Source organism: Bos indicus x Bos taurus, chromosome 17, assembly GCF_003369695.1.
Source record: "Bos indicus x Bos taurus breed Angus x Brahman F1 hybrid chromosome 17, Bos_hybrid_MaternalHap_v2.0, whole genome shotgun sequence".
NCBI classification, from domain to species: Eukaryota; Metazoa; Chordata; class Mammalia; order Artiodactyla; family Bovidae; genus Bos; species Bos indicus x Bos taurus.
The window spans coordinates 37,425,684-37,438,236 of NC_040092.1; the positions used below are offsets into that span (position 1 = coordinate 37,425,684).

General features: G+C 35.3%; 1 protein-coding gene across 5 annotated transcripts in view; it reads left to right on the forward strand.

Annotated features, from left to right (window-relative positions):
• KIAA1109 (KIAA1109 ortholog) overlaps positions 1 to 12,553 on the forward strand; it is a 195,382-nt gene that overhangs the window by 161,399 nt on the left and 21,430 nt on the right. For 4 of the 5 annotated variants that reach the window (XM_027567282.1, XM_027567285.1, XM_027567284.1 and 1 more), the window contains 7 exons: positions 1,202 to 1,455; positions 2,238 to 2,453; positions 3,622 to 3,802; positions 6,183 to 6,279; positions 8,057 to 8,218; positions 9,131 to 9,270; positions 11,257 to 11,458. In XM_027567282.1, coding sequence (XP_027423083.1) covers positions 1,202 to 1,455; positions 2,238 to 2,453; positions 3,622 to 3,802; positions 6,183 to 6,279; positions 8,057 to 8,218; positions 9,131 to 9,270; positions 11,257 to 11,458 — 1,252 coding nt within the window. Of the gene's footprint in view, positions 1 to 1,201; positions 1,456 to 2,237; positions 2,454 to 3,621; positions 3,803 to 6,182; positions 6,385 to 8,056; positions 8,219 to 9,130; positions 9,271 to 11,256; positions 11,459 to 12,553 lie in introns of all 5 variants that reach the window. The other variant, XM_027567286.1, reaches the window with a different exon arrangement.

The following is a 12,553-nucleotide window of genomic DNA, read 5'->3' on the forward strand; positions in this document are numbered from 1 at the left end:
AAAAACAGTATATAAAAATAATGTTACAAAATAGATCATTAAGCATGGTTAAATAGAAAGTGAAAGTTAAAGAAGCTCAGTTATGTCAGATTCTTTGCAACCCCAAGTTTTTACAGTCCATGGAATTCTCCAGGTCAGAATACTAGAGTCAGTAGCCTTTCCTTTCTCCAGGGGATCTTCCCCACCCAGGGATCGAACCCACGTCTCCCACATTGCAGGCAGATTCTTTACCAGCTGAGCCACAAGGAAAGCCTGGTTAAATAGAAAATAAATATAAAACACAGGGATATTTATCTACATAAACTCTTAGCACAGCTTTAAAGAATCAAAGATTTTCTTATAAAATATGACTGACTTATTTACTAAATGATGTTTTGAAGAAAAGCTATAAAGAAAATCTAGATTCTGCAAATGTTTGAAATTTTGATTATAGGATTTCACTATGCATCTAATGGTAGTATCAATAAATTTACCTTGCACATTATACATTTCAAAGGCTTGTCACATTCTCAAAGAATATGTAAGCAACTCTCAAAACTTGGAATCAAAATTAGGACACAGAAGTTTGGGGTTTTTTTTTTTTTTTTTTTTTGCCTACTTAAATGAGATGGCCTCATGGTACCATCCTCAGGGAACAAAATTATATTTATACAAACTATTCACCTTAAAATATAGGATTCTTACATTGGATTGGCTGACATGCTTAATTATGTAACTATTTACACATCTTTCTTCATCCCTTTAAGGGCCTGTTTTAAAAAGATATATCCACAAAAAGTATTCTAGAAGCACAAAGTGCATTCTGTACTAACACCAGCATGCTCTTCCATCACTAATTGCTCTCTTGACCTTGTTATTTAAAGTTGATCACATTGTTTCCTCTTGTCTCCATACTATGATTAACTATTCTTTAAAGAATTATAGTATGTACTAATCAACATGATGCTACATGCTTACATAAAGTAAAATTTCACTCTGATTTTTAGTGTGTCAGTGGTATGACTTTCTGTGGTTTGAACTTCTTCCTTCCTTGTTTTGTATACCATTTCATATGTTCACAGAGCTGACTTTTCAGTTCAGAGTGAGGAAATCCCATTTTGAGATTTTAAATGCTTAAACATGTATTCTTTCTTTTTCTTTTTTAACTTGAAAAGAGGTTTGTAATATGAACCTGATTCATGTTTTCTCTCTTTACATTCAGTTTCCAGAGGAGACAGAGTTGGACCTCTTGTCAGTAACCATTGAAGGTCCTTCCCATTATTCATCAAATAGTGAAGGATCATATTCCATGTTCAGTTCTCCCAAAACCCCAGGAGGCTTTTCACCAGGCATTTCTTTCCAGTCTGAAGAGGGTCGACGGGATGACAGTTTGTCTTCTACCAGTGAAGATTCTGAGAAAGATGAAAAGGATGACGACCACGAGAGGGAAAGGTTTTATATTTACAGGAAACCCTCGTGAGTAGTAGCCTTTTTGTTTTAAAATCCTTAGGCAGTACCTTAGAACTGAGGTTAAAACATTTTACAACTGTTAATGTTTACAGAAAAACAAATAAATCTTACTGTGCCTAGCCAGAGTGAGACTGAGACATATCCATGATTTACTAATATAATCTAGCTCCATATGGCATTATTGTTTTCTCCGCCCCCCCTTTTTTTAATAAAATCTGGAAAGTAGAATTTAAATTTTACAGTTTGTGAAATGAAATCTCCTCCAAAATGTACAATGTAGGTCATATTCTGATATTCAGACTCTTTATTAGCCAGTGATTGTGCCTGTGTCCCAAGTACTTAGCACATTGCCTGGCACATAATAATTCTTCAGTACATAGTTGTTGAATAAAGTGTGACTCCATTAAACTTAGGAAACACCTCAGTTAGTAAGAGCTATCTGGGTAATTTGTGTGAATTTATAAAATACTAAAATTTATTTACAGACTTTATTTCCAAAGTTATTTGGCTCAAACAGTAAAGAATCTGCCTGCAATGCAGTAAACCTGGGTTCGATCCCTGGGTCAGGAAAATCCCCTGGAGGATGGCATGACAACCCACTCCAGTATTCTTGCCTGGAGAATCCCATGGACAGAGGATCCTGGCAGGCTACAGTCCATGGGGTCACAAAGAGTTGGACATAACTGAGCAACTAACACTTTCATTGCTCACATAACATGTTGGAAAATAGTTTGCTGAAAACTCTTCCCATTTTACTACAATATAATGACCAGCTGTTCTTTCTCTAGACATACATCTCGTAAAAAAGCAACAGGCTTTGCTGCTGTTCATCAGCTATTTACAGAACGCTGGCCAACAGCCCCAGCCAACAGAAGTCTTAGTGGCACAGCTACAGAGAGAAATATTGACTTTGAACTTGATATTCGAGTTGAAATTGATAGTGGAAAATGTGTGCTCCACCCAACCACACTTCTACAAGAACATGATGATATAAGCTTGAGAAGGTAAGATATTGGTCAGAAAGGGGTACATATAACTTCATTTGTTAGGAATACTATTTATATATCACTAATCATAACAAACATTTCTCCCCACATCCCAAAATGCAGATTTAAAGAGTATTTTTAATCATAGTTGGAATGTTTGAGTGTTCATTTGTATATCATTCTATTTCCTTAAGCAAATGTAAAATATTTTTTGGTGATTAGAAATGGATGACTGATTTAGATTCTGCAAATTTGTTAATTTAAACAGTTTTATCTTTGGAATTCTCCAAGTATGAATTTCTTACTTAGTCCCTATCCTTTTATTCACATTTCTGTTTCAAAGAATGGTACAATACTCAAAGGTGTCTTGTTATTGAGAGTTTGATGAATTCATAAAGAAATAAGAAAGATTGGGAAACAATTGAACAAAGAGGCCTCAGAAAACTGGAATGTTGCTCAGGCTGTAACAGTAGCTTTACCACGTTTCCATCATTGAAGAAATAGTTGTATAAACAGGCCTAAAATTAGATTAGTTTTTCTTTGAATTTCTGTTTTGCTTTTCCTTCCTAATCTACAAAAAAATTAGAGAAAATAATAGTATTAATAATCTAGTGGATGAGTAAAAAATGCGTGGAAATGCAGGTAAAACATGTAGGAAGAATGCTGACAGTTGTTGAAGCTGGGAGATGGGCCCATGGGGGTTCATTCTACCATTCCATTTACATTTATATGTTTGTAATTTTCTATAATAAAAGATTTTTAAATGTCTCATTGTCTAATGAAGATTTTTATACAATGAGATGACAAAAAGGCAGTATAACCAGTTAAAGTCTTAGAAGTGTAATAGTGATGATAAAAAGAATGTTAATTTAGTTTTGGTTGAACTGCAATAAGCCAAAATAAACTTCTGGTATTCAGCTATATTTACCTACCTGCGTAAAGAGTAGTTTCATTTGGTTCAGCCTTCGTTTGGAAGAGTTGTGACCTCAGGAAAGGACAAAGGTAACTGCCCTGTATAGTTATGGAACATACAACATAAACCTTACCCATGCAAGGATTAGCCAGTTTAGCTAGAGATAATGACAAGCCTCACTTTTTCAACTTTATTAATAGAAATTTGACTTTAAACAACATAAGAGAAATGTCTTTCAAAAAGATAAAAAAAACCATTTTTCTCTTTTTATAGGAGTTATGACAGAAGTTCCAGAAGTTTAGATCAAGAATCTCCTTCCAAAAAGAAGAAGTTTCAAACTAATTATGCTTCTACCACCCATTTAATGACTGGCAAGAAAGTGCCATCATCTCTACAAACAAAGCCCAGTGACTTAGAAACAACAGTGTTTTATATTCCTGGAGTTGATGTAAAGGTAAAAATCTAAATATCTAGAATAAGAAATTAGATTATTAGTAGCCAGGTTTATTTCCTATCATATATATTCTTCCTTCACTGCTGCTGCTGCTGCTAAGTCGCTTTAGTCGTGTCTGACACTAGTTACATTAAAATGAGACTTTCTGAAGTTTTCTCTAATGTAGCTGTATTCTGAACATGAGACCTTCTAAATTGCACATTGCCCCATGTGCATGAAATTTTGACAGGAAGAAGTTTATTTTTTTTTTAATTTAAATTTATTTATTTTAATTAGAGGCTAATTACTTTACAATATTGTATTGGTTTTGCCATACATCAACATGAATCTGCCACGGGTGTACACGTGTTCCCAATCCTGAACCCCCCTCCCACCTCCCTTCCCATACCATCCCTCTGGGTCATCCCAGTGCACCATCTTCAAGCATCCTGTATCCTGCATCAAACCTGGACTAGCAATTCGTTTCTTATATGATATTATACATTTTTCAATGCCATTCTCCCAAATTACCCTCGCCCTCTCTCTCCCACAGAGTCCAAAAGACTGTTCTATCCATCTGTGTCTCTTTTGCTGGGTTATCGTTACCATCTTTCTAAATTCCACATATATGCGTTAGTATACTGTATTGGTGTTTTTCTTTCTGGATTACTTCACTCTGTATAATCGGCTCCAGTTTCATCCACCTCATTAGAACTGGTTCAAATGTATTCTATTTAATGGCTGAGTAATACTCCATTGTGTATATGTACCACAGCTTTCTTATCCATTCATCTGCTGATGGACATCTAGGTTGCTTCCATGTCCTGGCTATTATAAACAGTGCTGCAATGAACATTGAGGTACATGTGTCTCTTTCCATTCTGGTTTCCTCGGTGTGTATACCCAGCAGTGGGATTGCTGGGTCGTATGGCAGTTCTATTTCCAGTTTTTTAAGGAATCTCCACACTGTTCTTCATAGTGGCTGGACTAGTTTGCATTCCCACCAACAGTATAAGAGGGTTCCCTTTTTTCCACATCCTCTCCAGCATTTATTGCTTGTAGACTTTTGGATTGCAGCCATTCTGACTGGCATGAAATGGTACCTCATCGTGGTTTTGATTTGCATTTCTCTGATAATGAGTGATGTTGAGCATCTTTTCATGTGTTTGTTAGCCATCTGTATGTCTTCTTTGGAGAAATGTCTATTTAGTTCTTTGGCCCATTTTTTGATTGGGTCATTTATTTTTCTGGAATTGAGCTTCAGGAGTTGCTTGTATATTTTTGAGATTAGTTGTTTGTCAGTTGCTTCATTTGCTATTATTTTCTCCCATTCTGAAGGCTGTCTTTTCACCTTGCTTATAGTGTCTTTTGTTGTGCAGAAGCTTTTAATTTTAATTAGATCTCATTTATTTATTTTTGCTTTTATTTCCAATATTCTGGGAGGTGGGTCATAGAGGAGCCTGCTGTGATTTATGTCGGAGAGTGTTTTGCCTATGTTCTTCTCTAAGAGTTTTATAGTTTCTGGTCTTACATTTAGATCTTTAATCCATTTTGAGTTTATTTTTGTGTATGGTGTTAGAAAGTGTTCTATCTTCATTCTTTTACAAGTGGTTGACCAGTTTTCCCAGCACCACTTGTTAAAGAGATTGTCTTTTCACCATTGGATATTCTTGCCTCCTTTGTCAAAGATAAGGTGTCCATAGGTGCGTGGGTTTATCTCTGGGCTTTCTATTTTGTTCCATTGATCTGTATCTCTGTCTTTGTGCCAGTACCATACTGCTTGATGACTGTGGCTTTGTAGTAGAGCCTGAAGTCAGGCAGGTTGATTCCTCCAGTTCCGTTCTTCTTTCTCAAGATAGCTTTGGCTATTCGAGGTTTTTTTGTATTTCCATACAAATTGTGAAATTATTTGTTCTAGCTCTGTGAAAAATACTGTTGGTAGCTTGATCAGGATTGCATTGAATCTATAGATTGCTTTGGGTAGTATACTCATTTTCACTATATTGATTCTTCCAATCCATGAACATGGTATATTTCTCCATCTATTAGTGTCCTCTTTGATTTCTTTCACCAGTGTTTTATAGTTTTCTATTTATAGGTCTTTAGTATCTTAAACATTGATATTCATGTTTGCGAAACATTGCCTAGTGCAACTTTTTTAGATTCTAGAATTATACATTCCTAGAATGTTAAGCTAGAAAGAATTTAAAATAGTATCTGGGATGACCTATTTTCACCTTAAAAATGAAAAAAGCTAATAAGGAATTTGCTAGAATCACAAAGCTAACTTGAAAAATCTTCTGGTTCCTGGATCAGTGTTCTTTCTGCCATGTTTTAGTACATTTTTTGTTTTCCTCATGTGCATAATTTTAATTTTGGAAGTTTATTTGTTTCAATACAGTTGCATTACAATTCCAAGACTCTAAAGACCGAATCACCTAATGCCTCCAGAGGATCTTCCTTGCCACGAACACTCTCTAAAGAGTCCAAGCTGTATGGTATGAAAGATAGTGCAACATCTCCTCCTTCTCCTCCTTTACCTTGCACTGTCCAGAGCAAGACTAACACCTTACTTCCTCCCCAACCCCCACCTATTCCCTCAGGTATTTAAGGAAAATATACTTTAATTTTTTTCATAAATTAATTTCAAGTCATCACCTACTTGCTCTAGTAAGACTTTCAAATTCACATGTTTAAGAAAAAAGGACTTAGACTTGCCAATAATGACTGTACAAAATTCATGTATGGAAGTGTAAGCTAATTCCTTTTGCCTAGTTTTCAAATTGCTATTACCTTATAATATCAGTTTTTACTTAATTTTTTAGATCTCTGTATATTTAGAAAGTCTTACATAGCTCAAATTTGGGAGCTTATGATCTAGATGGAAACATCAGACTTACATATTTAAGACAGAATACATTGAACTTAAACCATATTTATTATCTATTATTGCATAACAAATTATCCCAAACTTAGTGGCTTATAATCTTAGACATAGTTTCTATGGATCAGAAATTCAGAAGCAGTGGGGCTGAGTGCATCTAACTTCACAGTTTTCTATGAAGTTGCAGTCAGGATGTTGGCTAGGGATACAGTCATCCAAATGCTTGACTGGGTCTGGAAAATCTGCTTCCATCTTATCCCATTCACATGGCTGACAAGCTGGTGCTTTAGTTTCTCCCCACATGACTGGGCTGCTTGAGTGTTCTCATGACATGGCAGCTGACATTCCCTCAAAAGGAGTGATACAAAAGAATACATGGCTGAAGCTGCAATATCTTCCATGCCTTAGTCTCAGGAGTCACATACTATCATTTCCACATATCTTATTGATCATATAGGTGACCCTTATTCAGTGTGGGAGGGAACTACACAAGAGCATTAGTACCAGGAGAAAGGACCATTGGAAGTTATTTTGGAATCTGGCTACTATACCACATGAATAATACCTTATATATATAATAGAATTTCCAAAATGGGAATATTGGGTTGGACAAGAAAAAGCTTTGAGAGATGGAACTTGATACACAAATTTTTCAAAGTAGCCAGTAATCAGGACATTGCCTAATATTTTTATATCACTTTCAAATTGACAAGACATATCTGTGTCCATTAAGTACAGGGCAGGTATTATTATCCCCATTTTATATATGAAGAAAGTTAAAGCTCATAAAAGTTGAATTTCTTTCCTAGGTTTACAAACTAATACATGGTAGACTTGGAAACCTAAGCCAGAGTTATCTAAATCTTAGCTGTTATATCATTCTGTTAACATGGAAATATTTAGTCAGGTAGAAGGAAGGAGAGATGCAGTATTTACATGCCTCCTTACATGCCCATGTAAGGAGGCATGTAAATATTTACCAGGTAAGAACAGCAAGAACCTAAGAAAGTGTAAAAACTGATGTTTTTCCTCACTTGCCACAAATTAGCATTAGTCAGAGTTCTCTATTATATCTTCTTAAGTTGACAAATAATACTAAATGAGAGACTAAATGCTAAAATACTAATGAAAGAGTTAGCGAAATATAAATTTGAAAAACTGAACCAAAATTTGTGACCTAGAGCAAGTAGGAGTAACTGTTGTATTTATATGCATCACTGATCATCTCTGTATTCTAACAATAAGATTTCTATCAACCTATTTTTATTGCATTCTTGTATGGTTTTAAATACAAGATGCTTCACCTGATTAAACTCATATAATTCTAATTTCTCACAAGATTATGTTTTCTGGAAACTATTAAATTCATCTCACATCTGTACATGTTCTAGCCAAAGGAAAAGGAAGTGGAGGAGTAAAAACAGCCAAGTTATATGCCTGGGTAGCACTTCAGTCATTGCCAGAAGAAATGGTAATCAGTCCCTGCCTGTTAGACTTTCTGGAAAAGGCTTTGGAAACTATCCCAATTACACCAGTTGAAAGGAACTATACAAGTGAGTGTCCTCTTAAATACCTAATTGCCCATCACATGTATTTTTCAGTCCTATTACTAGAAGGATTTTGTAATGCTTTTATATATTACCGTATAATACATTCAATGATAAAGGAATTATAGAACGGAAAAACAACTTGAGAGACCATCTAGTCTTGGTGGGGTTTATGATTCCTCCATGGCTATAGCTACTTAATGACAAAATTAACATCCTTAGTCCTGTGTTTGAAGAAGGAAATGGCAACCCACTACAGTATTCTTTCCTGGGAAATCCCATGGATAGTGGAACCTGGCAGGCTGCAGCCCACACATTCACAAAAGTTGGACATGACTTAGCAACTAAACAACAACTGATGGTGCCAAGTCACTTCAGTCGTGTCCAACTCTGTGCGACCCCATGGACTGCAGCCTACCAGGCTTCTCTGTCCATGGGATTCTCCAGGCAAGAACACTGGAGTGGGTTGCCATTTCCTTCTCCAATGCATGAAAGTGGAAAGTGAAAGTGAAGTCACTCAGTCGTGTCTGACTCTGTGCGACCCCATGGACTGCAGCCCCCCAGGCTCCTCCATCCATGGGATTTTCCAGGCAACAGTACTGAAGTAGGGTGCCATTGCCTTCTCCCTAACAACAACAGGTCCTATATTAGAGTGACTCTTGGACTGGAAACAGTCCTTGAGGACAATGGCAAAATTACTGTTTTCTTTGTATGCTGTTTGGTACAGCAGCGGGAATCAAGAGTTTGAAGGAATGAGTAAGAGGTTTGAATAGGGAAAGATGTAATGAATAATGGGCTACAGAAGCCAGTGTTTCTGTGCATTCATACCCCTGATCTCAGTACTAGCAAAAAAGAAAAAGATCTTTTAATAAATAGTTTGCCTTTACCCTAATAGTAAAACTTTAAATATTTTAACAGCTGTCAGCTCTCAAGATGAAGATATGGGACATTTTGAAATACCAGATCCTATGGAAGAATCAACAACATCACTAGTATCATCTTCAACATCTGCTTACTCTTCCTTCCCTGTAGATGTTGTGGTTTATGTACGAGTTCAGGTAATATACTTCATCTATTCCTTTTTATTTTAAAGAAGAATATGTTTTTTTAAGTTTATCTGAACATATACAATATTAATTCCTTTTAAAGTTTTCTTAAGGTTCATGGACCTTAGTACGTTTATGATGGCCTAGAGGTTGCCTGAACCTCTGGGAAGTATATGTACAATTTTATGTGTTATTTATTTGTCTGCTGAGGAAGTTCATATCTTTGAGTATTCAGAATTGAGATCTTATTCTTTTGTGGCAAAGGTAAAAATATGTAAGTTAAAACCCTTTTTTTTTTTTTTTAGCACATTATACCTCTTTAAAATTATATCATGGCATCTGTATTTCTTGTCATTATGGTTATTTGTGGGCAGACATAAAGTGAAATTGAGATATAAAGTCACAATAGTACCTTTTTTAGATTCTTCTAAGGGTTATATGATGACTGCAGCCATGAAATTAAAAGACGCTTACTCCTTGGAAGGAAAGTTATGACCAACCTAGATAGCATATTCAAAAGCAGAGACATTACTTTGCCAACAAAGGTTCGTCTAGTCAAGGCTATGGTTTTTCCTGTGGTCATGTATGGATGTGAGAGTTGGACTGTGAAGAAGGCTGAGCACAGAAGAATTGATGCTTTTGAATTGTGGCATTGGAGAAGACTCTTGAGAGTCCCTTGGAGATCCAACCAGTCCATTCTGAAGGAGATCAGCCCTGGGATTTCTTTGGCGGGAATGATGCTAAAGCTGAAACTCCAGTACTTTGGCCACCTCATGTGAAGAGTTGACTCATTGGAAAAGACTCTGATGCTGGGAGGGATTGGGGGCAAGAGGAGAAGGGGACGACAGAGGATGAGATGGCTGGATGGCATCACTGACTCGATGGACATGAGTCTGAGTGAACTCCGGGAGTTGGTGATGGACAGGGAGGCCTGGCGTGCTGCGATTCATGGGGTCGCAAAGAGTCAGACACGACTGAGCAACTGATCTGATCTGATCTGAAGGGTTATATAGTTATGTATTTAATAATTTTATTTTAAAATTCAGTCCTGTTTCAGGCCTGTAGGAGTATAGGCTACCCCTCTGATATTGTGGTTCCAGACCACCACTGTAATAAAGCAAATGCTAAAGTGAAGCAAGTTACATTTTTTTTAAATTTCCCAGTGCATATAAAATTGTTTACACTATCCTATATTCTATTAAGTATGTAATAGTATTATATCTAAAATAAAACAATACCTACCTTAAGTAAAAAAGAATGCTTAGAAAAACTGTACCATTAGACTTGCTCAAGGAAGGGTTGCCAAAAACTATCATTTTATAAAAAGAAAAAAAAAACACTCAACATCTACAAAGCACAGTGAAATCAGGTATATTAGCATCCAACTGAGTCTGTTTATTAAGGAGGATTTAACTTGTATCCAAACTTCAAGGTTTAGTTTACCTTCAATTAAAACTTTATGATCAGTCTCAAGAATAAAAGAAACACTAATGATCATCTCTTCAGATTAATTTCTACAAAAGCAATTTGGCCAAAAAAATTTCAGTCTGATCTTCTGGAGTGTTGCACTAGTTTTTTTGAAGATCTGATGAAAACATATAATAAGAGAGGCCTTGAGAGTTTGTAAAACTTCTGTTATAAATGCAGTAATAGCCTTTTAAAATTTCAGCATAAAGAAATTACTTCCTTTAAAATACTTGATTATGAACAACATGGACATGAACATATTTAATATTCTGAATTCTCTAAATGTCTACATATTTACTGTTTAGAATTCCTCAAATATTTAGTTTTAAAAGTGATACAATTTTGTTAATGCATTTTGGTTAATGTATCATGTGTCTGTTTGGAAAAGGTAGGGCATTAAATTCAAAATAATAAATTAGATATATGTAGACTGAGATGGAAACTGAATGTAATTTCTGGAGTCCAACAGAAAAATTTTTAATCACCTAGTTCCTAGAAACTTTACTTTCTTTGTCTTTCTGTACTTTTCAGCCCTCACAGATCAAGTTTAGCTGTTTACCAGTGTCAAGAGTAGAATGCATGCTAAAGCTGCCATCCCTGGATTTGGTGTTTTCTTCAAACCGAGGAGAACTGGAGACTTTAGGGGCTGCGTATCCTGCAGAGACCTTATCCCCTGGAGGTAGTGCTCCTCCAAGTGGAACAAAAACCTCCTCGAGCAAAACTGGAGTACCAGGTGTGGAAACGTTCTTTTATTCAATTAGCATAAAAAGCCAAGTACTATTTTAATAGTAATTAATAAACATTTCCAAATAAATACATTTGGAAAAGGAGAATATTTGAGAATTAGGGTATTTATAGAAAAAATCTATAGTGGATCACAGTTTTGAGTGTATTTCATTATACCCAAGGAATGGCAGTTGCATAGCGTTTTGTTGTCCATTCATGTGCATATTACATCTACTGTGAAGTGTGAAGGATAATGTGTTCAAATACTTTTGAATGTTTTATTTTAGGCTGTATTTTTACGTTATGAGTGATCAGTGTTGCAAATGGTAAGTAAGAGCTGTAGTATTAACTTGCAAGGATTTCTTATCACACTGAATTAAAAGTATATCAAATTGTGTGTATATGTATAAAAAATTTTAGTGGTAAAATTTTGTTACTTAACTCAAATGTCTGTTTCATGAAAGGTTTAGGTATTAAAGTAGAACTGATGATTTCCTGATGAGATAGTCATTTTTCACTCAGTGTCACTTCTGCCCTAAAAATCATCTGGAGATCACAAATGCAAGTAGTGAAGATTTTGGGGGATATTTAAAAAAAAAAAAAAAAAACGGAATGAATGAAAATGTAAAAGAACTGATAAGAGAACTAATAATAAGACAGTTTAACAGTTCTACCCCTAAAGCAGATATTGGAATATACACTTTTTTCTTAATATCAAAATGTCATAAATTAACACATTATTATAGCAGTATATATGCACTATGCTAGGAATATATAATGTAGGAATATATAATGAAAGGAATATAAAATGAGCAGCTATTTTTATGCCCACATTTCTTTTAGAAAATGAAAAAGTGAAGTAGCACCCCTTATGTTACCATAATAAAACATGCAGGAAGGAATGATGATGAGAATAAATGTATAAGAAATGTAGATTATGACAATATCCATTCTTTGAAAGGATCTTTATGAACTTGACTGAGTTCTGGATCAGTGCTAAGGGCTGGATATACTGTAGTGAATTTAGCTAACAAGCATATTCCTTGCTAATGTGAAACTTAAGTTGAATTTGGAGAAATAGATAATAAGCAAACAAGTGTAT